The 27,356-nt window shown below is 45.4% G+C and overlaps 2 protein-coding genes across 5 annotated transcripts in view; one reads left to right on the top strand and one right to left on the bottom strand.

Moving 5' to 3' along the window:
• The first annotated feature begins 154 nt into the window (after window positions 1-154).
• On the top strand, window positions 155-8,439 carry LOC146650284 (interferon-induced protein 44-like). 3 transcript variants are annotated; one of them, XM_085386435.1, is made up of 10 exons: window positions 155-256; window positions 342-390; window positions 2,082-2,598; window positions 3,005-3,053; window positions 3,213-3,408; window positions 3,483-3,635; window positions 3,724-3,895; window positions 5,536-5,636; window positions 5,734-5,924; window positions 8,097-8,439. In XM_085386435.1, the coding sequence occupies exons 3-10, from the start codon at window positions 2,127-2,129 to the stop codon at window positions 8,194-8,196; spliced, it is 1,434 nt and encodes a 477-aa protein (XP_085242561.1). In that variant the 5' UTR covers window positions 155-256; window positions 342-390; window positions 2,082-2,126; the 3' UTR covers window positions 8,197-8,439. The 3 variants fall into 3 exon arrangements, with proteins under 3 accessions (XP_085242561.1, XP_085242559.1, XP_085242560.1); XM_085386433.1 differs by having other exon boundaries at window positions 255-390; XM_085386434.1 differs by lacking the exon at window positions 155-256 and having other exon boundaries at window positions 263-402.
• Window positions 8,440-9,257: 818 nt separating this feature from the next.
• Window positions 9,258-27,356, bottom strand: part of rabgap1l (RAB GTPase activating protein 1-like) — a 97,591-nt gene continuing 79,492 nt past the window's right edge. For both annotated transcript variants that reach the window (XM_085386428.1, XM_085386429.1), the window contains exons 20-26: window positions 17,126-17,218; window positions 14,017-14,127; window positions 13,529-13,633; window positions 12,621-12,704; window positions 12,451-12,522; window positions 11,898-12,098; window positions 9,258-11,503 (exon numbers count right to left, since the gene is read on the bottom strand). In XM_085386428.1, the coding sequence (XP_085242554.1) occupies window positions 11,348-11,503; window positions 11,898-12,098; window positions 12,451-12,522; window positions 12,621-12,704; window positions 13,529-13,633; window positions 14,017-14,127; window positions 17,126-17,218 (822 nt within the window). In that variant the 3' untranslated portion in view covers window positions 9,258-11,347. The remainder of the gene's footprint in view (window positions 11,504-11,897; window positions 12,099-12,450; window positions 12,523-12,620; window positions 12,705-13,528; window positions 13,634-14,016; window positions 14,128-17,125; window positions 17,219-27,356) is intronic.

Below are 27,356 nucleotides of genomic sequence, written 5' to 3'. Positions count from 1 at the left end.
AACCTAACCTAACAAACACAAAGTGAGTGAAGAAGAAACACTTGTGGGAATCCCCCCGCAGCCTCGACCCACTGAAGCATAACTAAGGGAGGGTTCAGGGTCAGCGGACCCAGCCTAATGCTTTAACCCTGATCTTTAAACTAGAGAAGTCTTTGTGTTTATCGAATCCAAACTACGAGCTGGTTTCGAGACGAGGCCCCTGAAAGCTGAAGGCTCTGCCTCCTCCCACTCTACTTTTGAACACTAGAAACCACCGGTAAGCCCACAGTCTGCGAAATGCTTCCAGTTTCATTTCCGGCGGCAGACTGCTTCTCACATCTGTACTTCACATCTGTCCACAGCGACATCTGCGACAACTGCTCACGCTCCCTCATCTGTCTGGACCAGGAGGTAAGACTGGAAGTAAGAAAGAGCTGCGGCCGTTTTTTAAATTTGCATGTAAGATTTTGAATGTTTGTTTGTTTTTTCTTTATTGCAAAACAACAACAAAAACCAGAGAACTGTAAGAAAGTTTAGTTAGTGTAAGTTAATCTAACGGAGACGTCGTTTCGATAATAAAATGCCACATAAATCTTTTAAATCACATTTGGTGCAGTTAGTGAGCTGGGTGTGGTTCACTCTTGTCAGGAAATCAGACCGCAGGGTTGTGCCTGTGACGCCACTGTGGTGTTCGCCTGGTTTCTTTTTTCAGTCTTTCTCTAAATCGATCATCTTCTCCAAAGTGACCATTCAGATTTGCTTGTTTAACAAACTAAAGCAAAATGTATTTTCACATATTTGAACTTTCGGAATCAACATCACAGAAACGAGTGAGCGATGTTTTTGTTTTTTCAGCTCCGGTGTTGCGCCAAAAACTGATTTCCAAGGTCTCCGTGTGTTTTCATGTGTAACATCTTTACGTTGGTCAATGAGCAGAGTTTACAAAAGGTTATACATAAAATTTTAAAAATTACCTGTTTTTCAAGCGTCTTTATAACTCTGTGTTATTGTGCCTACATTATAACCAATCCGGTCCTTTGTGTCCGCTTAAAGTATGTTTACCGGACCATTGTAATATTTGTGTTTCTGCTGTCCTCGTGCCCAGGTGACCTTTTTTAAAAAGACATTTTAATGTCAACGAGGTTTTTTCTTTTACTGGATAAATAAAGGAAACATTAAAGTCACGGCCAAAAACTTTACCTTGTTACAGGAATGTTGTTTGTGGCTCAAGATGACTTGAGCCGCATTTCACATATTATACACCAACAAGTTATTTAAAGCAGTTTAAATGCAAGCGATCAGTTTTGGCAAAATAAACTTTAGTCTGACTTTGATCGAAAGAACCGATAAGAGCTGGACACATGTGCTGTAACCATGGCGGTATTTTTGTGCCTCTATTCCGAGCGCACGTTAAAAAAAATGCAAGCGCAAATGTTGCATTTTGAGAAGAAATTTATTTTAGTTTAATTTGAGCGAACAAAATTCATTCCTGCGTGAGAGAAATGCATTTCACTGTTTGCTATTATCCACATCCACGCACAATAACAGCCGCTCTCGCTCAGATCTCTGTGCTCACAGACATCTGCAGAGCTGCTCTCAGTGTGTCTCAGCTCTCTGTACACCCTTAGAAGTGTGCCACAAAACCCACCAATCACAGACTTGGATGCAATAATTCTGATTGGCTGTTACGGTCTCCAATCAGCTCGCTAGCTACTGCATTCCGGAAGCACGGTCCAGAATGTAGCTAAAGCCAGTGGAGTGGTTTGGTTTAAACTAGATTAAAAACCAATAACAGTCTCAAAAATATATATTTAAAATAAAATAATGAAACATACTAACAGAAAATGGATTCTTGAAGTGTGAAATTATCAAACAATTTTGATGATAAAGACAAAATGCAGATAATTAAAAGTCTTTATGTGTGAATTTGATTCAGTGCACTACACTGAGACCTAAGAAGGACATTATTAAATAGCTCTGAGGCAAATGAACTGTTGTGGTGCTATTTACAAGGAATGAGGCAAAGAAACTGCACTTTGTTTTTAATTATGGAAATATGACTCGATGCAGTGACTGTGGATGTGTTTTCATTGACTCCACAGATTAAACAGTATAACTGACTCAGCTCAGAAGATCCTTTTTCCATCATGAATGCCAAGCTAACCAAAAGCAGGCAGAGAGCCATCTGCTCTGAGCTGGGGAGAGTCAGGCTGCAGCTGCTGTACAAGGCCAGCGTCCACGGCTTCACCGGTGCAGCATTTCACCAACAATGTGACCACCGCTCTCCCACTGTGTCCGTGGGCTACAACAACTCTGGTTTTGTGTTTGGAGGCTACACCAAACAACCCTTTAATCAGTCTGGAGGGTTTGTGAATGATGATAAAGCTTTTCTTTTTACCTTCACTGGAGAGCAGCTCCTCAAGTATCCCGTCACTGGTCCTGGAAATGCAGTGAAAATGATCGGAAACTCTGGACCTTATTTTGGAGAAGCACTGGTTCTTGTCCATGAAAGCAAGCCAGTAGCGTACAGCAGTCCAGGAAATTATTACAACTTCACTGCTGCAGAGATGCATGGCAATGATCTCAACCTGACGGAGTGTGAAGTCTACCAAGTGGAGGGTAGGTCCACTAGGTTACCGGCTGTCTGCATAATTTATCCCAGACATAAAATAACTTTTAGTTATAATAACAATAACAGGTATCACACGTTATATTCTTGCCCTCTAACAGGCCTTTAATCATTCCCTCCACCCCCTCCACCTTAAATTGAACACGTGGTTAAGAAAATAGATTTCATCACAAGCTCATCCAACCAAAATACTGATGAGTTTATTGCACGGCAGTGGGGTCCATCTTTGATCTGTCCACAATATTCAAGAGTATCAGTTGAATTTTAAGGAAACCTGCAAACATTTGCCCCAAACTGCATTCAAGGTCAAGGTCACATTTACGGTTCTGTGATGGATCGTGAGCCGGGTGAGCGACTGCAGCACTGATGTCCTGCTGTGTTTTTGCTCTTGAACAGAAAGCTCTGAACTTGAGAGGCCATGGAGGACGATAGTGTGGGAGTCTGAGTAAGTGTGACGGAGCCACAGTCATGACTTTTGTACAGCACACTGATCTACAAACAGCTGGAGGAATATGTTAATCAGTTGGCTGCAATGATATGATATTATATTTACTGACACATATTACAGTTGCTGCAAAAGTTCTCCATCTCCTCGTTTGTGCAGGAAGAGGGCGGGGCTGATTGAGAGCATTAAGAGCTACAAACCCACAGTCAGCTCTGTGACCCAGGCTCGGGTTTTGCTCATCGGACCAGTCGGAGCTGGAAAGTCCAGCTTCTTTAACTCTGTCAACTCTGTATTCAGAGGCCACGTCACCAGCCAGGCCATATCTGGCTCCTCCTCCACCAGCCTCACCACACAGGTGATTGATTATTGTGAGTGGTTTCAGCGGCCCCCTTTCTGTGCGCTGTGCTCTAATCGCTTTGTGTCCAACAGTTTCGCTCGTACTCTGTGAAAGCCGGGCGTGAAGGGAAACCTCTGCCGATAATCTTGTGCGATACCATGGGGCTGGAGGAGAGCAAAGGGGCGGGGCTTGACATCGATGACCTGAACAGCATCCTCAAAGGTCACCTGCCAGACTGTTATCAGGTGCTGCATTACATCAGCAGGACACTGAATGTATGAAACAGAGATTTGTCAGCTGTCGGCTCTAACCGTGTCTCCGTTCCTCCTCTAGTTCAACCCTTCAGCTCCTCTGCATCCTGAGGCCCACGGCTATCACAAGTCTCCTAGACTCAAAGACAAGATCCACTGCGTGGTTTATGTCATTGATAGCTGTAAGATCTCCATCATGCCCACGGGGCTGGAGGAGAAACTGGACGCCATCCGCAGAAAGGTCAACTTAATGGGTCAGTAGAGCCGAGTGCAGTCATTACAGCTGTTTTCCTTCTGAATCTCAACACAACATACAGATACAGCCACTCAAAGCTGCTACTTTCAGCCAGAGGTCAGCAGGCCGACTGTCAGCCACCAATCAGCCGCTGGGAGTCCCGCCTCCTTTCTGCCATAAACACGCCCCTTTCACGCAGAGATGGTGCTTTCTTCAAATAAACTTTGACTTGGATAGTTAGGTATAGGATGAGTCTTTACCTTATAATATAGATTAAATAATAAATACATAAACAAGACTGAATTGAAATTCAACCCTTTTTATAGCTTTCGTTGTAAACCTAAACCAGATATTTTACACTGAAAATCACCAAAACTGTTTCCAGTAAACAGATTTTCATTCATCCATTTTAATCTAATTTAATAAATCGAAACAATTTTAAAGGAAATGAAATACAGAAAAATAATATTCTTGCTCACAGGTCCCAGACCAGATGTGGAGGTCATTTCTGTGACTGGCATGTTCTTCATTATTTCTGTCAGGCTGCAACTTAATATCTTTAATTTATTCTTTAAATTCTTAAATTGTGTAAAGCTCTCGAGCAACTCATAATTTCTCTATATTTTGAGTGTATTATGAGTTTCATGAAGACTGGGACGATGTCTTTGGAATGTGGGACAGGACTGAGCAAACAGAAGTAACCTCATGGTGCCTTCCCAAAATTCGACATTAGCAGACTACCAGATAAATGCAGTCTATACTAGTATGTGAACTCCATAAATGTAAGGTTTTCCTGATTAATATTCAGTTTTTGTTGTTTCTGTTGAAACCGTCCATTTGTTTCAACGAGGAGAATAAATGGTCTCACAGTTACATCAAGATTTTAAAAAGACCAATATTCGGATGTGCGATTGTTTATGAACGCAGCTCTGCGCTGAGACTGTGGAGCAAACCTTGATAAATTAAACGGGCATGTTCCGGCTTGTCAGATCTTCCCACCCAGTAGAAATTAGTCCTGCATATTTTTAAGTCACACTCTGTTATAAAGGGTTAGGGGTTAGTTAATAATAGTGTTAACATGCTGCACAGGTCATGAACAAGACTTTATTTTTAATTTTCGTTGTAAGTGGGCCAAAGCAGTTAATTAAAAGTAGTCTAACATAAATGCTGTAATTTGATTATTTTAATAAACATGTAACTTGGATGGATTGGATGCTGGCGTGACCACAGTGCACACGTCTGCTGTCGCTCACAGTGGTACCGCTCAGGGAGTTTGTGCGTTCGCTCAGACACATGAAACATTAGAGGGAACGTTGGTGCCAAGTACCGTAGGAATAACTTACCTGTATTTGTTATGGACAAACTATGATTAGTATAGAAGTCTATAGAAGCAGAGCACTCTTTGGGTTCAGATCTGGAAGGTCATTCCTCTCAGTCACACTTTCCCCCCCAGATGAGAGCGTTCCCATCCAAAGACTCCAGGTCCTGTGAACTGTCACTAAGCACACAACCATGAACACGTATACCCACAGTGCACACACTGGTGCATCCTCCCTCCTCACCAGAGAGATGAGATTCTATTATAATGATACTGTGATGACTCACTGTGTCAGAATCTGTGGCATTTTGGAAATGAGCTTCCTGCTCATTTGTTTCCAGGCATTCCTCAGCTGGTGCTCCTCACTAAAGTAGATGAAGCCTGCCCACTGGTGAAAGAGGACGTGAGAAACATTTACAAGAGTGGCTACATTAAGGAGATGGTGAGGATGGTTCTACAGGGAAAACAAACCTTTTTTAGTAAATACAAATAACTTTGAACATGGTAGGATGAGCCTTTTCTTGTACACTGTGATACAGATGCAGGAGGTCAGCTCCCGGCTCGGCGTGCCGTTGTCCTGCATCATTCCAGTGAAGAATTACAGCGAGGAGTTGGAGGTGGACACCGACTGTGACATCTTGTTGCTCAGCGCCGTCATTCAGATGCTTCGCTTTGTTGATAATTACTTTGACGAGCTCAGTGACCGAATGAGCAACATGCAAACCAAAGAGTAAGAAGAATTTAAGATGGTTCATTTACCTCCAGGTGACCCTGCACAGTGCTAGTTTACTGTGTTACCAGGGTTACTGGGAAGGCGGGAAGAAAGCTTCTTGCTATTTTTGCTTTTCATGAAGAAATCTTTTTCATTAAACTAACATAAAAACATCAAACATGTATTTACTTAAATACTTGGAGCAATTCTATCAGCTGATTCTAAACCAATCAAGTAAATTTCATCTCACCAGATTCCACTAAATATTTTACATTTACATTGTACTTGTGTGACAGAATTACACAGAAAATCAGAAGAAAACAATGACATCAAGGGTGTAGTTACAATATGCATTCCTGTTTGGAAGAAGACAAAGTTGCTTGGCTTATTTAGTGGGCTCATGCGACGCTGACAGATCTGACAATTTAAAATATTATTTTGTGATTTTTCACAAGAAAATAACATTATTACACTTTTAAAACATCTTATCAGAACAGTTGTACTTTGCTGTTGACTTGTGTTTTGTTTTGTTTTTTTTTTTCTTGCCTGTCCCGTTTGGCTCTTTTGCATCAGAATTGTTGTCTAAAGGCAAAGAAAGATGCCCAACGGATTTACTTTACCAAACTGACCATCCCAGCCTTGCCGTAATGGTCCATTTGATTCACCTTTTATTGTTTGTTTTATTTTCACTTACTGAATACGGGACAGACTTGACTGGGGGAAAGAAGGGGAGACAGAAAGAGGGAAAGAGAAACAGCTGAGAAGAGGGACGGGGGAGAAGGGCAAAAGACAAAAACCAACAGAACGGGCAGAGAAAAAAAATGCATATATCAATCACCTGGATCACCTGCTGAGAAAGAAAAAAGAAAACAAGCAGAAGAGAACAAGAGTAATAGAATAAACAACATCACAATGATATATGGGAATATGACAGTAAATACTAAATGTTAAACATTATTGTGCAGCACATAAGATCAACAGAACACAGTGTGCTTTGAGGTAGGAGCCAAAAAGGGTGTAGTTTGTGGGTGTGATCACCCGTGTGTACACCTGTGAGCATGGACGCGCTTGTTTTTTGTTTTTTTAAAAGGTTCCTTCATGTAATGATCTGCTAGAGGGTGTGGGGGGGCCACAGCCCCGTCCTCCAGGGCGTGAAGCTGTTGACTTGTGTTAACATAACTTTCCAGCACTCCCTTCAGTTTTTGTCTGCTGCGCTATACAAACACACGTGTTGGACCAAAGCTCTTAATCTTTGAATGCAGGTGTGTAAAATCAAGCATCTGCAGCCTGCCTCTACGAGCATCTGTGGAAGAGTGAGTTACAGTCTAAGGCGAAAGAGCTCGAGTGTGATACTGTGTGTGACGTTTCACACTTTACTGTGTAATTATATTTAAAAAATGTGTTTGCAAAAATGACACAAACCTGTTCACAGACCTGCAGCAAACTCTGGTTTCTGATCCTGATGTTTGTCGCAGAGTTTGCGGCTTGTTGTTTGTAATCAAACTTCGACGTTTTACAATGAAGCACAAAATTACTGTAAGTCAGATACACAAAGTCCAATCTGGCCTAGACTTCCTGGTTGATGAGTCCTGAACACATGCCTGGACACTTAGAGCGCCACCTATTGGTATATTTGATGTACTCCTCCTCACACGTTGACGCATCAACTGAGGTTTTATTCAGCAGCGCACTCTGGTGGCAACGCAACAAAAGTTGTCGCTTTGGTCCACAAAAAGCTTAAAAGGCAATGAAACGTGTTACACATCTCAAATGTGATGAATGCAGTTGTTAAGAGGCCGAGTCTTGGTACCTGCATATCTGCACTGGCAGTTGAACCGGGGGTTCAATTTCCCGACAGGGAGCCACGAGCTGCTGGATAGCGTAGTGATAAGACTACACGCCTCTGGAGCAGGCGGTGTAAGTTCAAGTCCCACCTGGGTGTCTGTAACTATGTACAACACACATGCTACGGCAAGGGGGAGCCAGGACGCCAGGTCAGGGGGAGATATCATCCCCCCCCCCCACGCGACATCGGGTACCAAGGTACGGATTCATGGAAGGACGAGACGGCAGATAGTTTTTATTCGGCAGCCTGTTATAACTGCACCCCAATGCTGTCATGTATATGAGTGCAAAATCATACCTACTGGCAACAGATCAAGTCATGATATTAATCTGTGGTTCCACCAGGGCGTGCCCCGCCTCTCGCCCCATGACAGCTGGGACAGACCCGAACCTCCTGACATGGATGATGTCGGATGGAGCCTCTGGCTGGACAGGTCCACAATAACACGTCACTACGTGGTGATCGTGGGAACTCTTTCGATTCGATGTTCAAAAAGCCAGGATGATGGTGTCACATGTAAATGCAGCGTCGTCATTTTGTTTATGCTTTGTTTTGTTTCCTATTTCTACTTCATGGTTGTTCGTGTGGTTTAGATGCTTCAGTTTTGCACTGTTCTGGTTCATTATAGTCATGTTGCTGCTGTATGCCTCCAGCTATGCCTTTCGGATCTGCAACAATAAAGGTTGTTGAGCATTTTGGCTTCGTTGTCGTGAATCCGAGTCGCACAGTTTCCCCGTGAACTCTGTGGTGATGATACACTTGTTTTTTTAAATAGAAATTTCATTAAGTTTATATTCGGTTAGGTTTTATATGTTCTCTGACTGGTAACTGACCACTTATGACTTACAAGGACAAAGTTACATCATTTTAAATATGAGGATCATTTGAATAAACCGGTACCTGCCTAAAGTCTAAAACCCACGGCCATCAAATGTTGCATTTGGGCTTCAGACTCTCTGCTGAGTGTAACCTGTAAACTCTCTTCATCCATTGTTTGTGATTTTTTTCTAAATCATAGAAATAATTCTGTCATCAAACCCACTTTTTGCATCAGGGTCTTTTTTTGGGTGTCATAGAAGGAAAAGCAGTGAAAAGGCACCAAACAGATATTTTGTCTGTTTAATTTGTCAGGAGATCACAAAGATAAAAATGGCTGCAATTTATAAACAGTCAGTTTTGTAAAATTCCTTAAATTTCAGCTGAAAGTCTGATTTGATGATTTCAAATCCTCGGAGGTGAAATCTGTGTCTGAACACTGATTGGTGCAAATGCCAAAAGTTTAGTTTGAATAAGTGAGCCAGCATGCACCATGTTTGGGAATACACAAGTAGTTGCTCACATGACTTTGGAACAATACGAAGTTTTGTGAGTCTACATTACTTATAACGGGAAAACGTTGCATGTCTGCATTTACCTGCTAATACCTGCACGTGTGTGTGTGTGTGCACGTGGTGTCAGTGTCAGTATCCTCCTTTCCTATAAAATCTCAAAGTGCACAAACAAAGAGAAAAACTGAAATTTATTAATGCAGCTCAGACAGTTACTGTACAGCAAACGGCGCTGGAGTCCCTCCCTCCCAGTGTAACAGGACTGTGGCGCTACAGCCACCTGTAAACCACACGACTCAGCGCCTGCTTGTGCAACAGCATCAATAATCATCAGCTACAAACGTTCAAACAAACACACGTTGAAATAGTGTTTCAAATATCAGTGTTGCGTTAGTGCACATAATAGACGGGGAGCTCTCTCCGACATTAAACCGCTTTGTACAACAAGAATGACGCAGTGAAGAGGAATGTCCTGGAAAAGCACAACACCTGGAATTCAGTGATGATCAGTCGGCTTCTGTTTTCTCCCGTTTCATGATTTTGAAGCATTCCCTCCAGCGAGAGGACGGCCCTCGATTCGTGAGGCTCCTGGAGGAAATGTGTGAAATGCGGAGCTGAAAATGAAGTCCAGCAAAAAGGTTGTTCAGCGATATGGGCAGAGATCGTTAGGACGACTACAAGAAGGGAGCAGAGGAGAGGCTCTTATGGCACAGCTGACGCTGTCAGACAGTTCAAACAGTCGATCGCTTCAGTCATTAACAGAAAAGGCAGCCACGTGAACGAGGAACATCGACTTGAACCACTTGAATAACAGTGCAGAACACACACATTCACACACATAAAGTACACGTGGGATTGGTCCGAGTCCAAAGGCTGATGTTAGTGTCAACCAAAGAGTAAAGCAGGGGAGTTGGCACCGCACCGCAGCTTATATCTGCTAAACGAGCACCAACACGCAAAACATTTTGTTTTGGCTAATTTTACAGCAATTTTTATTTCTGTCCTCTGAAATCAAAGAAGCAGCTCGTTTGAATTTGGCGCCATCTGCTGTTCATCTCATAAAGTAGACGCACGTGACTATTTAAACATACGTGAATGGCTCACAGTGGAGCGTTACCGTGGAGCGTTACCGTGGAGCGTCAGAGCCAACACTCATTTATGGACCAAGGGATCAACATGGCGATGATGTGTAAAAATAATGATCCATCAACAAAGGACGAGGGCGTTGGCACCTTTGTGCAACTGGTCTATTTAACCGTAGTGGAGCAATACTGCAATAAGTACGCATTAATCCTACTTATTAATGTTTGAGGTTAAAGATTTTCATAAGAACGCAGCCTGTGACATCTCCAGCTAAAAACATGCAGCTAATATGTCTCAAACGCGTCGTATTATCAGTTTTATATTTATAAAATAACAGAATCAGAGGCCACTGCTGTCACCATCACAGATATCTAAAAAAAGCTTGATCTGCAAACACGAGAAAATAAAACTCGATTTAGAAATTAAAACCAAGAAAGATTACAAAGTCTTGACCATAAAAACGGAGTTAGAGGGGAACAGAAACTGGCGGCTGTCACTTTGGCCCGTCAGCGTTTGGACTCCACCACATCGATCACACACTGTGCTTACCTCAACATCTGAAGAGATGACATTCAAAGAGTAGAAAAGAAATTTAAGAACTTTGCCTCGTGTGTTTTTTCTGTACAAGATTATTAAAAAAAAATTACTAATCAGTTATACATATTTATAAGACAACATTGTTTACGTTACATTAATATAAAGAAATACAAGTTTCGTATTATCTCACTTGTATGCAGTATTCCTTTCTCAGAGCACGTGTGGGCTATATCTGCACTGAGGATTAAACGTATGAGACGCCTGTGATCACAACACAGGTGTTGAACTCCGCTTTACTTTCAAGCTACCAGGAAACTTCACACAATATTGCTGCAATAGCGCCATCTGGCCACAAGGTGGAGCGAAGAGACCCAACCAGGTTCCAGCACTGAACTTCTTCGCCCCGTCTGCTCTGATCCACTGTGAAGTGGAGAAGGTTCATATTTCCCTCAAACTCAGGCAGATGGTTCATTCAGTCCCCCCGCCTGGTTCTTCCCACAGTTTTGGGCTATTTGCGGTCCAGGAAGCTCCCTGTTTCCGCCTACTGAAAAAGGAATACTGCATTTTTGCGCTTCTTGCTTCTTCGGCTTGTGTTCCTCAGCTCTAGTGTGCATCCTGCAGGGCGAGGGAGGGCGAAGGAGCTTGATCTAGGCAGTGCCTTCCTTCGGAGAGGACGGGGTCTGGGATGTGGAGCTGGAGGAAGAGGACGCAGAGCTCTTCAGGGACCCCAGAGTCTTGCTGAACCAAGAGTTCTTATTGGCTTGAATCTCGGTCATCAGAACTCCCCGCTGATGCTCGAGCTCCTGCAGAGCCACAGAAGGATTCAGTCATTAATGAGAGCACGAGCAGGTTTATCACTGTGTCACATCGCTGTGCTTTAATACTCTACAACACTTCACTCCTTACAAAGGGTCACATGGTGGCCTGCAGTGGGCTCCATGCTTCTGTACGTGCTGCTGTTTTATGTTATTAAGCTGACAGTCGTTATTTGTCACAGCAGAGGCAGAAAACAGATGCAGGAAGTTGAAGTGCATACAGTAAATTTCCTGCTGCTGCTGTTCAGCGTTCTGTGCACGTGATCCAACAGCCAATCAGATCATCAGCAACACGTGTGTTTTAGCTGAATGTCTTTACAGCTCTGATCACGTGCTTGGCATGCCTCCCTGAAAACACTAGATGCCGTTAACACCTGCTGACCTGAATGCGGCACTTTGCCTCCACCAGCTGCAGTTTGGTCTGCGCCAGCTCCAGCTCCAGCTGTCTCAGCTGCTCCTTCAGTCCGTCCTTCTCCTCGTCGTGTGGCTCTGAAGACGTTCTGTCACCACCAGGAGACGAAGTCTGGAGGGACCCGACTGAGCTAAACAGGTCCCTGCAGTTCTGACAGCCCATCACTTTGTTCTGCATGAGGGGGATAAAAACACACAGGTTTACCGCAACAACTTTAAAATTATGGTTAAAAAAAGGAGGTGAGGCCGAGTCTATGTGAAGAAAGGCCTGCTGCTCTATGTCCCGTACAGCATCCTGATTACCACGATGTGATGTTGCACCGTATCATTTATCCAGGCCCGAGGCGGTACCCTGCTAGACCCACAGAGCGCCACACCAGCATCACGCCCATTAAGGACTTGATTGTGCAAACCTGAAGCTCAAAGGTCTTTTGTTCTCTCACGCAACCGTGGTTTTCCTTCGGACTCGGCAAGTGTCCTAATTTGCATCTGAAGCACACTTTGCATTAAAAGGACCGTCTCACCCTGACGATGTCCAGCTCCTCTTTTGTTGCCGCCTGTTGTTTTTCTAGCCTGGTGCTCAGCTGGGAGCAGATCTGAAACCCAGAGAGGAAACCTGGTTATGTTTGACTTGAACAAGATAACAATGCATACATCAATGTGTGCAGTTCACAATGAGGAGACGCCAGCAGACCTGTTTGTATTCAGCTATGATTGCTGTGGTTTTCTTGATTTCCAGCTCTGCTTTTTCCAGCTCCCTCCTGAACACCTCCTTCAGCTGGGACAGCAAGAACAAGATGTCAAAATTATTCTTTTAAAATGACAAACTAATGAGAAAGATGTGCTGACTGTGCATAACGACACAACTGAGGCGTTCAACTCAGCAACTTGACCTGGATTCGCTCTTTTAGAGCCTGCTAGCAACCACCGACTGGTGACCCATATGTGATCTCTCACTGCTACCAAACTGGGATTTTTTTATTTACTGGGTGTGTTGATGTGTAACTGGTTCACTATTACCAATTACACAGAAAGAAAATCAGCCCTAGATCAATGCGTGAGCTGGGGCCTCCTGGTGGGCTGCACAGGTACTACAGGTGGGCCACAGTAACAACAGAAATTCAGTTCAACTTATTTATATAAAAAGTGAATATTATTATTGTGATATTACTGAAATGTAATGCTCTGTGTTGACCTTTGTGTCCCAGTGGCAGGGTTAGGACATACAGGGCTTTCTCTTGTATTTTGCTCTGAGCAGAAGCGGGGCAACTCCAGGCCTCGAGGGCCGGTGTCCTGCAGGCTTTAGATGCATCCTTGATCCGACGGTAATGAACTCACCATCTGATTCAGGTGTTGACCCAGGGTGAGATCTGAAAGCTGCAGCACATCGGCCCTCGAGGCCTGGAGTTCCCCACTCCTGCCTTAGAGCGAAGATTTAAGACTGGTTGGCTGATTGTTGGGGGCCGCAGCACTCGACTTTGGGAATGACCGATTTAGATTAGTGATACAGGGCCTGCGTTATTTGATCACTGCTGTAATTGCACAGCTTACTCCGGTGTTTTCTGGTCACTGATGTAACCTGTTAAGCAGCGTGGATGTTACCTGAGCCGTCTCCTCCTCGTGTCGTTTCTTCTCCTCCTCCGTCTCCACCAGACGTTGCTTTGTGGTCAGCAACTCTTTGTTCAGAACATCGGCCTTGTCTTCTACCTGAGTGCACGTACACACACATCGTGTAGTAAACAACGTTCACACAAGCGGCAGACTACACAAACACCTGCTTCTTTACAGGATCGTTTACTACGCTCATCAATCTGGTCGCTTGGTCGTTTTCACGCCGCGCAGCTCGTCCGAGCTCTACCTGGAATACTTTCTCTGCTACGTGGGGCCTGAGCCACGTTCCTTTTACTGGAAATTCACCAGACTTACATGGATACAGAAACCAGGAGTCGGCAGGTTAAGACCGATTCTGACCGAGTCCAGTGTTTGCATTCTCACGTGTGCTCATTTGTGTAAAGATGCTCACGGCTAAAGCACGAGTGTAAACAGCTCCGGTTTCAGAGTGTTTGGAGGTTTCGTAGACTTTTTATTACCTGGTCAAGGTCGTTCCGAAGGGCGATTTTACTGGTGACCAGTTCGTGTGCCAGGTCATCGTTCTCCTGTTCAAGTCGCATGCTGGCCTCCTGCAGGCGACGGTTCTCTCTCTGCAGACATCAAACGCACACAATCGCAAACACTTGCAAAGCAGGGGTGTCAAACACAAGGCTCGAGGGCCAGAATCGAGCCAGAAGAATACTCCAGTCTGGCCCCAGAAGGAAACTGCATTTCCACATTTTTACAGCTTTCGCTACATTGATACCAAAGTCATTAAATATTAGAAAAATGATTTATATTTATTTCCATTTGTGTTTTAATTTATAAAAAAAAATCTGTATTTCTTACAACTTAATCCCAAAGACTCATGACGACAGATTTATAGTAATAATAATAATCATCCATTTTATTTATAGGTGACTTTACATCAGGACAACAAAATAAAAACAGCAGCTAAATGAAAAATGATGAAGGGTATGCAGTCCTGAGTGGATGGGTTTGAAGACGCGATTTAAAAGTGGAGACAGAGTTCGTAGTCTGGAGATCAGCTGGAGGTGCGTCCAAAGTCTCGGCCAGAAGGACTGAAGGCTCAGAGTCCCGAAGAAGTCAGGCGAGCAGGTGGGACAGAAGACGAGCGGCGAGTGCGAGTGGGCGTGTACGAGTGGGCGTGTACGAGTGGGCGTGTGCGAGTGGGCGTGTGCGAGTGGGCGTGTGCGTATGGAGGAGATCAGATCAATATGGAGGAGCGAGGTTATGAAACGCTTTGAAGGTAAGAAGCAGGAGGTGAACTAACGGAGCTGTTTAAGCACAGATTTCATATGTTCAGTCGATCTAAGTCCTGATGCAATACGAGCAGCTGCTTTTTGAACGAACTGCAGTTTATGGAGAGACTCATGAGCAGGTCACAGAGAGGAGAATCACAGTAACCTAAACGAGATGTGACAAGAGGTTAATATTACGAAGAAGAAAATATTTCTATGTGCTGTGAAGGAAAGAGAGCCGGGATGACCCCAGGACTCTTACCTGAGGGGAAGGTGTGACAGAGTTATCAAAGCGTTTCTTTACATGCAGAAAAAAAAAGCAGGTCTTTTTTATATGACGATCTCTCAGCTGTGATTTGATGCTGCATAAATGAAGTGAAACTGGATTGGCTGACAGACATCTCTGCTGTACAGGCTGCGAGGTTCATCCAGGCTTGGTGTTAATATAATCATCACATGACCACAGTTTAACTCAAACAGAAGGTGTTATTGTGACATTACAGTTATAGGTGGCCGTGTCAGGCTCAAGTCCTCACTGCAGACCATGAGCTGAGTCTCATGACTGCTGCCCGCCTTCAAACAGGCTCACATGACGACCATGAACGGGACCAAACTGTTGTGATGGTTGTGAGCAGTCATCTGACCTGATATCCCGTCACTCTTACCCTGCCTGAGTCTCCGCACGCAAACAAGTGGTTCATCTGAAAGCTCTGAAAACCTTATCTGTTATTTACAAACAGCAGCAGGAACTTCAAAGACAAAGAGGAAAAAACACGTCTGATTGTTGTGAGATCAGCTGTTACCCTGTGTCATCATTTAGAACGATGACACAGCCGATAGTTTACAACAAGACCCTGAACTACTTTAGTCAGCGCGGTCACATCATATCAGTGTAAAAGTACATAAACACATGAAGGAAGTCACAGACTCAGGACACATAAATATAGATGAAATGATCGCTGTTGGGGCAGAAGCTTACCGAGCGTTTTCAAATCGAGCCTCAGGCGCACGCTTTAACACATGATCCTGACACCGACTTCCCTTCTCTGCTTGACACTGCCCAGCCCGACTCGCCCTCCCTGCCCTCCCTCACATTTATCTGCTTTTAGTAATAATTCAGTTTGTACTGCAGATACAAAAGTACATCTGCTCGGACACAAAGGAAGCCAGCACACACTTAAACTGGGGTCTGAAGCCTTATAGAAACACTGAATCGTTACATTAGCCACAAAATAACTACATAGAAATAATTACATTTTACAAGCAGCAACACTTGTGCGTTTGTGTTGTTGTTGTTGTGGAGGAGAGCAGCTTCAGCAGCTTATCTGTGATAAACTCTTCCTTCCTCTAAAAGCAGCAGCTTACACACCAACGTGGCACTTTTGCCTCTAACAAGCAGATTCAGATGTAATTTTTTTTTTTTTTGGGGGGGGGGGGGGGGGGGGGGGGGGGGGGGGCCTGTCATGGGTGTTTGTGTCTTGTGATCAGATCAAATGCTGCGTCCATAATATTACTTGGAAAGATGAAGGAGCTGCTTCAGACGCCACCTCTCTGTTCAGGCACTGCAGTGAAGTCACATTTACTTTGTTCTGCACTCGTCTCCTTCCTGTCAGCGTCTTTAACTATTTCAGTGTTAACGGCACTATCATGTATCATATACTGTGCACATTTACTGACTACAGAAGCCTGATGTGCTTAACTGAGCAAAGGCAGGTTTACTACGACGCACTTGTGCATCTCGGTTTGGCCTAACTGTGGGTAGAAACATGAAGCCAAGTGGAGGTAATTCTTCATCATCACATGACGCTTACATGTAACATCCACTCTTTACTGTGACGCCTTACTTTCCTTAAACGATTCAGGTTCATCCTACTGAGTCACGCAGTAACACTGTCCTCCTCAGCTGGACAGTCTCTTTGTGAGCTTCCAAAAATAAAACTCGTCAGAATCATCAAATATCTGCCTCAGTTTGTTTTACCTCAGGACGAACAGAGAAAGATGAACCCAGTGGAGACAAACCTTTGCAACCACAACAACCCAGCAGCTCAGCCCTAAAATACGTTTTATTAATAGCAGGGTCGACGACGATGAAAGTCAGCGCAGCGAGAAAAGTCGCACTTCACGTCAGAACAGTTTTAAAAACAGACCAAACAGCGACGTGCTCATTTCTAATCTTGGAATCACGGCTAATTTTATCTATAAAGGCAGCTCCTTCATCAGAAACGTAAAGAGCCGAGTGCTCAACACTTTAGCTCAGGGGGGCTGCTTTCATGTGACCTGATTGTGTAAAAAACAGATTTAAATTCCACACCTGGTGGGTGAATCTTATCTATACGTGGGTGTGTACCTGGTAGCGTTCGATGGGGTCTTCTTGTTGCAGCTGGCTCTCTCTCAGAGTCTGATATTCCTTCTCAAACTTCTTCAGCTTTTTGGTCGGGACCTGAAAACAACAGCAAAGTTAATTAAATCATCATTTTACTGTTGACTTTGTTTACTTGGCCTGATAAAAATCTCAGCCCATCCCAGTTGTTTGTGAGCTGGGGGGGGGGGGGGGGGGGGGGGGGGGGAGCGTGGGAATAGGGAATTGGATAAAACAGTCAGTGGCTCTCAGCTCTTGCATCATCTTCCTGTGTCGGTGGGAACCATCAGCTACTTCTCTCTGCACCAACGCTGCTCTCATGCCTTCGTTCCACGACAGGATTAAGCAGCAGAGGTCAAAGGTCAGAGTTAGGTGTCACGTTGAGAAACAAACCAACGGGGCTTCATGAAACAACATCCACGTGATGCGTCACGTGACATCAAAGCGATCGAACTCTGAACATCGCTGCCGAGCCGGTGCGGTGTTGTGGCTCGTGCTGCACGGTTTCTACTCTCTGTTGCTCCGTCTGCCTTTATCAGCGTTAATATCTGCTGCACATCTGCGTGTTGTTCTGAGACTTTCCCATGAGACCTCATTAGAAACAGGAAAAACAAACCAAACAAGCACCCGCTCGGCTCACAAGCTTTACAATGTCCTGCTATAAATCAGCAAGCGGTAACCGCGGATCAGAAACGTCCAGTTCACGCTGCACGCTGGGCACGTTACAGGGGAACTGTGCCGTCACTGCACGTGCTCAGGCCTCACTATGTGAAATCATTTCAGCAGTTTTGTTGTGCAAAACCAGTCACGGCAACTTGTAAAAAGCACCAAATCCATCATGAAATGGTTTCGATTCATTATCAGACTGAAGGTTTTAACAGACGCGACCTGCGATCAGTGAAGCTTCGAAGCATTACCAAAGTCCTCGACACCAAGAGACGGCAAACACCACAGCTTTACTCACATAATTCACTACATTAGGTGTGTGTGTGTTTAGGTGGGTGGTAACAGCGTTGCCATAGCGCCAACTACTAGGGCTGGGGGGTCAGTCACATGACCCCCTCCTCTGAGACGCCTGTGTGTTTGTAGTCGTTGTGTATCCTCCACTGCTGCCTGTTTCACACACTGTGTTACACTGAAGCAGAATGAATGAAGCTAGCAGCGCTCACAGCCTCTGTAGGAATACTGTCAACTCCAGAAACAACCAGAAACATAAACGACTTCCTTATTTGTACTGGAGGACGTTGTTTAGTACACGGAGTACAGAAGCTATCTGGAGCACTGACGAGAATGCACTGTACATTTAAGATTGAATATCAGAAATGATAATACAGATAAAAAGAACAGCATCCAGTATTCTCTCTTCAGCTTCAACACTGCAAAATGTTTCTCCTGTAATACCGAAGCTGAGGTACAAGCATTACGAGGAGCTCAGTGTTTGAACTACACTGTAAGTGCCCACGTCACAGGTTACATCCTGGAAAATGAGCCAACACAGCGCAGCAGTGTATTAGCTTAAGACAGGGATAAGAATCCTGCTGCACATTTCCATTAGGATTAAAAGCCAGAGGACGAGTTATTAAGACCGCCCACCTGGGCAGTCATTACCTGTCCTTGCCAGTGACCTGCGAGTTGACCCTCGACTTTACGACTCGGGCATCGGCGAACGAGCGTCACGCTGTTATCTATGGGACATTCAATTCCCGAGCAGATAACGACAAAACGAGTCCGAGAGCTGTTATCTGTGTGGGAAGAAAGAGCAGCCTGGCCTCTGCCGGCGGGTTAATAATCGCTTTATTGTAACAAAACAATGCAGATGTGCTGTTCTCCTGCAGGGCTGCCAGATCCAGTTCAACTACAGAGTCACTGCGTGGCGTTTTGGACGCCGCCACGCTGTCCAGTGTTTCTCGTTATGGAGTTTGACCCTGCGGGTCTGTGTGCGTTAGGCGAGTGTGCAACGATGAGCTGCTGCACGTGCATTTTTAAACAGCTGACGCTTCAGTGCAGCAGCGGCAGTTAGCTCCTCGGACGCGGAGTTTAAAACAATATTTAAAAAGAGCCAGCTTCCATCTCAGCTGATCTATACGTAAACCTCCTGATACGCAGCAGCCATAAATTATTGTACAAACACAATCTGTGAGAGAGAGAGAGAGAGAGAGAGGGTTTCAGCGAGGGAATGACTCATGCTTCCTGAGGTTTGCTGTTTTAAATAAACCTCCCTCTCTGCTGTGTCGCATTCACTTTCCTTTATAGTCTCATGTCATCCATTCAGCCGTTCTCTATAACCTAATCTAACCAGTAACAAGCTGCACACACTCCAGGCTTCCTGCGTGCGATGGCGCCACACACATTTCTGCAGGATGACTGAAGTTAGACGGGCGCATTTATTCAGTCTTTACTGCAGTTTCTGCTTGTGTAACTATTCTGCAGTTCCCTCTGCTCTCCTCATCTCACAGCGAGCCAGCTTCACTGTTAATAACGACTTCTGTTTCTTAACATGATCACCGAGTCAGCCAAACTATCACTGAAGAAATGCGTCTTACACTGCTGCTGTTACACACCCGCAAACACCCGTAAAACACACAAACATTACAACACACCTGTGTAATGAAAGCGCAGGCTTTGTTAGGAGCAGCAAGGCTTTCTTTAAACATCCAATCCTGCTGCAGCTACAATCAGCACCGCCGCCTCCATAACCTTTCAGCTTTCCTCGAATTGGTTTTATTATCATAAAAAGACGACATTCACGTACATGCTCCTTTTTTTCAGAGAAACAATTGAAACCATATTGTCCTTCACAGTGAGCAAAGTGTGTAAAAGAACCCGTAAACCTTTCATCGCTCGCAGTATTAAAGTTTTACACTCCGTCATACACGCGACGCAGCACTTCGGCTTATCAGCAGCTCTGAGCATATTCTCTGGCTTCTCAGGTGATATGCATGTGTGTAGTTATGCGTCACGCTCTATATTATGTCGTGTGTAAAACGGGCCAGAAGAGACATTTTTCACTGGCTGGAAACCTTTTCAGATGCAAAGAGCTCGACCACACGAGCGTGAGCGCAGGATGAGCCGAGCTCTTTCTCAAAGATCACAGGGACACAAAACACAGATTAACCTGGGAGACACAGAGACAAAGAGACACAGAGACAAAGAGACAAAGAGACACAGGGACACAGAGACACAGGGACACAGGGACACAGAGACAAAGAGACACAGGGACACAGAGACACAGAGACACAGGGACACAGAGACACAGTGACACAGAGACAAAGAGACACAGAGACAAAGAGACAAAGAGACACAGGGACACAGAGACACAGAGACACAGGGACACAGAGACACAGTGACACAGAGACAAAGAGACACAGAGACAAAGAGACAAAGAGACACAGGGACACAGGGACACAGAGACAAAGAGACAAAGAGACACAGGGACACAGAGACACAGGGACACAGAGACACAGAGACACAGGGACACAGAGACAAAGAGACAAAGAGACACAGGGACACAGGGACACAGAGACAAAGAGACACAGGGACACAGGGACACAGAGACACAGGGACACAGAGACACAGGGACACAGAGACAAAGAGACACAGAGACAAAGAGACACAGGGACACAGGGACAAAGAGACAAAGAGACACAGGGACACAGAGACAAAGAGACACAGAGACAAAGAGACACAGAGACAAAGAGACACAGAGACACAGGGACACAGAGACACAGGGACACAGAGACAAAGAGACACAGAGACACAGAGACACAGAGACAAAGGGACACAGGGACACAGGGACACAGAGACAAAGAGACAAAGAGACACAGAGACACAGACACACAGGGACACAGAGACACAAAGACACAAAGAGACACAGGGACACAGGGACAAAGAGACAAAGACACAAAGAGACACAGAGACAAAGAGACACAGGGACACAGAGACACAGACACAGAGACACAGGGACACAGAGACACAAAGAGACACAGGGACACAGGGACACAGGGACAAAGAGACAAAGACACAAAGAGACAGGGACACAGAGACACAAAGAGACACAGGGACACAGACACAAAGAGACACAGAGACAAAGAGACAAAGAGACACAGGGACACAGAGACAAAGACACAAAGAGACACACAGAGACACAGGGACAAAGACACAAAGAGACAAAGAGACACAGGGACACAGGGACACAGAGACACAGAGACACAGGGACACAGAGACACAGGGACAAAGAGACACAGGGACAAAGAGACACAGGGACAAAGAGACACAGAGACACAGAGACACAGGGACACAGAGACAAAGAGACAAAGAGACACAGAGACACAGACACACAGGGACACAGAGACACAAAGACACAAAGAGACACAGGGACACAGGGACAAAGAGACAAAGACACAAAGAGACACAGAGACAAAGAGACACAGGGACACAGAGACACAGACACAGAGACACAGGGACACAGAGACACAAAGAGACACAGGGACACAGGGACACAGGGACAAAGAGACAAAGACACAAAGAGACAGGGACACAGAGACACAAAGAGACACAGGGACACAGACACAAAGAGACACAGAGACAAAGAGACAAAGAGACACAGGGACACAGAGACAAAGACACAAAGAGACACACAGAGACACAGGGACAAAGACACAAAGAGACAAAGAGACACAGGGACACAGGGACACAGAGACACAGAGACACAGGGACACAGAGACACAGGGACAAAGAGACACAGGGACAAAGAGACACAGGGACAAAGAGACACAGGGACAAAGAGACACAGAGACACAGAGACACAGGGACACAGAGACACAGAGACAAAGAGACACAGAGACAAAGAGACACAGAGACAAAGAGACACAGGGACACAGGGACACAGAGACACAGGGACACAGAGACACAGGGACACAGGGACACAGGGACACAGAGACACAGAGACACAGGGACAAAGAGACACAGAGACACAGAGACACAGGGACACAGGGACAAAGAGACACAGGGACACAGAGACACAGGGACACAGAGACACAGGGACACAGGGACACAGAGACACAAAGAGACACAGGGACAAAGAGACACAGGGACACAGAGACAAAGGGACACAGAGACAAAGGGACACAGAGACAAAGGGACACAGAGACACAGGGACACAGAGACACAGGGACACAGAGACACAGAGACAAAGGGACACAGGGACACAGAGACAAAGAGACACAGGGCACAGAGACAAAGAGACACTGGGACACAGAGACAAAGAGACACAGGGACACGAGCGCTGAGAAAGACGAGCAGGCCGAAGGAGGACCACGTGGGCGGGGCAATCAGGACGAGACTGGTGTGTATGGTGACACTGGGATGAAAATAACCTCCCCGTCCTATCACCACACAGCAAGGAGTAAACTGACCTGTATGCCAGACAATACTCCATTACACGTAACACAAGTACTCCATTACATGGTCAGCTGGGCCCTGGCCTCACCCTCACGTTGGTTCAATTCTGCTCACATGTTTGTGTAACAGCACTTTGAAATATAGCCGACTGAAACAAAGACAAAACAATAAATGATTTGTAATTATTACTGTTCCATAACTGAGTGCAGGCTTACATGCTGGCATTCCCAGTGAAACATGCCTCTTGTTTTTTATTATTTAAGGAATTTCAGGGACGGGTCTGTTTAGCAAGCTCGCACGAGCTGCATCACCTTGCTGAGTAACACACACTGTACCCACTGGACTCCAAGGTGAATCATCAAACTGTAGATATTAGAGGGTCGACTCCAGTCAAGGGAAAAGCAATTTAAGATTCCTGCGCTGCAGCAAAATGGTCCCAGGCCCACTTTTAGATTCCTGACCTGAATCGCTGCTGCAGAAAATGGAATTGGTCCCAAACCTCGGACTACAAGAACGGAAGAAGGGTGAAGTCCACTTACAAGAAGGAGCAGCCGAGGAAATGAGGACGACAGCAGCTGGACATTTGAGCCACAGAGAAAAAAATAGGGCACGTAATTCAATGAAGCGCGTGAAGGAAACACACACACACACGTCTCATTGATTCCAAATTAAGATCAGTAATTGAAACAAAGTGACTGTCACGAAGCAGCACTGACTGACAAACCTCAAATATCTGACACACTTTCAGAGGAACAAACACCCACATGTTCACACACGTGTTTACACCATTTAACGCACGGAAAGAAAAAGGCATTTTCAGTAATAGCGGCATTTTCCTCCTCTGTACATGACGCAGGACGGTTAAAAAAATAAAATAAAGATAAGAAAGCGACAACAGAAAAGAAAAACAGCTACAGCAGCAGGTGACTTCAAACGTTCCTGTTCTAAAAACTGCAGTAACCAACAGTCATTAGAAACATGAGGCCAAACTGTTGTAGATGTTTTAAAAACTACAAGACATCAGAACAGACCTACCACTGGTCTGGGAGCTCGGCGAGGTCTGGAATGGGCAACCAAGCACGCCAAGGCGTCCTCCTCACCCGGTCGGTCGACTACGTGAGCATCGTACGCCACCATGATAGACACCTCCTGCATCATCTTGACTCCCGCTTGCTCCCGGCAGCAAGGAGGAGGAAAAGCGGGAGAGTGCAGCCGACAGGTTTTGTTCCTGGCAGTGAGGAGGCGGCGAGCGGCTGCCTGCGAGTCCCTCAGGAGCCGAGCCCCGCCCAGTGAGAGGAGGAGAGGTGGGGGCAGCGAGAGAGCAGTACAACACACCTGTTTGTTTCTCTCTGTAACGCTAGAAGTGTGTGACAGAGGACGATGAGTTTGCTTTTTCTTCCCCTCCACTGAGTGAGTACTTCCCTGTTGCTGCCTCCTCTCTTCTCTCATTTGTGCCTCTCTCGCTATCGCTGCCTGTCCTCATCTATCTGCAGCTCTTTTCAGGCTGCACATTTCTGTTTCCTGCAGCTGGTAACAAAAATACAGATAAAGGCTCGTTCACACATCTGCACTGCTTACGTGAGAGGTTAGGGGACATAGGAAGGAAGTTGTCAGATCAACCACAGTGACATGACTGTCTGTGTTGCACATCGCTCCAACAGCACAACCCAGGAAGTGAAGTGACAGCAAATACAGAGCTGTCCTGGAAGACGCCCGAACACGCTTAATGTTCTCTGAAAGGACCCAGAGCTGAACTCTGCACGAGAAACCCACATAGGCACGAACAAGCTCCTGCTTTTCTTTTTCTTTAAGCGTCTTTGGAGCTTCAGAGTCTACAGTTTGCCTTCTATCAGTTATTCTCTCAGTCTTATCCACTCAATGAAGCAATAGCCAGAGCTAAACGGTTACTTTTACTGAAAAACACTCATTTAAATCCTGGTGTCAAATTACTCTTTCACTCCTTTATAAGTCAACAAAGTTAAAGTTTAAGTGAAATGAAGTAGTTAAAAGTTAATATTTGCTAGCTAACCAGCCAGGACTACAGACGGGTCTGCGTTTCACTCCAACTGAATAAGTAACCGACGCCAAGGCACTGAGGATGAGACCGAACAGAGCTGACCAATGGGAACGATGGGTTTGGCTGGTCCAGTGACCGGACTGCTGTGGTGCAGATGTTTCCATTTTCCCTGATTACATAACCAGCGGTCCCCAGCCCCCGGTACTGGTCTGCGGGTCGTTTGGTACCGGTCCGTGAGAGTTGAAGCTCGAGTGTGACATTTATGTTTTTCAGGGTTTTTATTGTTAACTCAGTTTTGCTGGGTCTTTTCCTGTGTGTTGGGAATAAATCTTCTTTTTGTGGTACTGGTTTTATTTTGTTGTATTTATCTGCGACACCTTAAAGGCCGTGAAACGTCAGCATAACTGTGACGGTCCCCTCAGACATGAGCTGGGCAGCACAAAGCACAGTAGTGAGTCTGCAGCCACACGCTGCACAGTAACGAGGCAGGTTATGTAGGCAAAGTTGGTCTTTGTGATCCACCCAGGAGTTTAGCATAAAACCACAGGCTCTGTCATGCTTTTCTGCACTTCAGCCACAGTGGAAAGCTGCCAGTCATGGATGGGCCTCCCCAGACATCAGCATTACTGAAGCAGTGTGGGACCGTCCTGACAGAGAACCGAACAAAAAGGCGACCAGCATCCAAAGAAGAGCTCCGACGGTCCTTCAACGAGCCTGCAGAACGTTTCCTGAACACTACAGCAGCTGTGCTAAAGGATTCAAACACTAAACACGGACCTTCAGGTGCACACGCTCCAGTGAACTGCTACATTTACTATTTACCGAGACAAACCCCTTTAATACGGTTATAATGTAATAATAACGTAATAATTCTTCACTCATCCTTTCTTTGACAAGCTACAGCTGTCTCTATAAATGATTCTGCCCTTTTACACAAACACAGCCTTCTCCTCTCTTCCTCTCAGTTCATTAAAGTTTTGCTTTCTTAGTAACTCCAGCTGCGCTCCGATGAACGTTTAAGAAGGCTAGAAATGTAAATTCCTGATCCCCAGAAAGGCTGAGCCACCCTACTACCCCGTTGTGTTCATCAAGCCGAGGTGCCGGTGAATTCTTTCCCCGTTTTAAGCAGCTTATAGAATTTGGTTGATCCGATTTAAACGTCGGCAGAAAAAATTGAGAAGGGGGGGTGGTGAAGAGAAAGAAGTGCTGGGGGGCCGTTCTGCCCATTAGCTAAAGCGGTGCTAGCATGTCGTCCCCACAAAGATGGCTACTAGGTCCAACGGCCTTTCGTTTACATATCAAATGGTTTAACTTCTCATGAGTGGAAAATCAGATATGTTCAGAGTGGCTGCTTCCTTCTCTCATCTTTGATCTCGCCTGTTAGAAACATGACTAACAGACGGTCACAGTCATCAGTGAGCGTGTGGGACGGCTGAGAGCGTAACAAGTCCATAGATTAGTGGAAGGTTTGGTTTTCGACACGACTGGCATAACCAAACGTGGCCTGGCATGCCCGGTTACGAGATTTCATGTGGCGTGTGTGACGTGACATATTCAAGCTTGTGTAACATGTGACCTGTGGGTCAGCTGGTGGGAGTGGGCAGCAAGACTCCTTTCTCCTCCTACGGTTTTCTTTGAGGCCCTTTTTGTGTTAATCTGCTCACACCTCTGTCCACGGGGAGGAAAAGAAAATGTGGAACAACTCGAGAAGGGCTGAGAAAAGTTTCTCTGCTATGACGTTTATATCACAGATATAAGTCACTACTTTCATGTTTTGGTTCCTCACTGCTCCCAAAAAGCTGAATTCTCCGTTTCCATCTTCAGTCTCAACTGTAAGGCCAACGTGAACAACTTCAGCACGTTCTGCACGATAACGAGTCCGTGAGCCTAACATTCCAAAGTAAGCACAAACGCTCGTTCGATCACGGCGGAGAGTTTGTGTTTTTGTTTGAGCAAAGTGCCAAAAAAAGAAAGTCTGTGCTCAGCTCGTCAACGCAAGAAACAACGCAGGAGCGAGAGAACGGCGAGGTACGATGAAGGAACGAGCAGAACGAGGCGCAAAGTGTTTCTGCTCATCCTTTCAGACAGACGATAACTCCTCTTCCTCCTCACATGTGAATCGGGACACTGATGGGAACCACACACTCTGTCAAAGTTTTTACAGCCTTCCCTCGACGCCTGTTTAACAGTCACTTCGTACCACAGAACACGTCTATGCTGTTTAGTTGTTCAAATTTACTCCAGTTTTGAAGTAAACAGGTTGTGTGGGTGCACAGAACCAAAATACTACTAAAGCCACCAATGCAGAAGACTCCTGAGCCGCAACACAGGATATCCTGTATGACGACAAACACAGAAGCACACGAGAATCATAAGAGAACAGCATCTTATCAACGTGGCCTCGAGCCGACTCGCTCGGGATAAGAAAATGTAAAATATTACAGTACGTATCACTGAGACGCAGGGGAGAGGAGGGTGGGTGATTATCTCTTCCATCTTTTTTCTCCTTCCTTCCTCTGTCGTAACACAAACCGCTGACACAAGTACACACAGCATCGCACACACCGTGTACCGTTCTTTGGTCTCTGGTGAGCTCGGCAAATTCCCTGAATGCCAGCGGCCGCTTTAAGGTCAGTAGGAGGATCGTAACGGCATCAGGAAGTATTTTAGGGAAAACACGGCCTGGACCGCCATCCATAGAAACCGTGTTGTAGGTGATGGATTCACAGAGCAGAGGAAAACAAATGCACAATAAAGACTTTTACAGAAGACTAAAGAAGCAAAGATAAAAGTATATGGTAC

The sequence above is a fragment of the Rhamphochromis longiceps genome, linkage group LG17, assembly GCF_057381845.1.
Source record: "Rhamphochromis longiceps isolate RC_006_pf linkage group LG17, R_longiceps_female_GT1.1, whole genome shotgun sequence".
Classification (NCBI taxonomy): Eukaryota; Metazoa; Chordata; class Actinopteri; order Cichliformes; family Cichlidae; genus Rhamphochromis; species Rhamphochromis longiceps.
The sequence above is the reverse complement of the archived record's forward strand: the minus strand, read 5'-3'. Positions and strand labels throughout refer to the sequence as shown.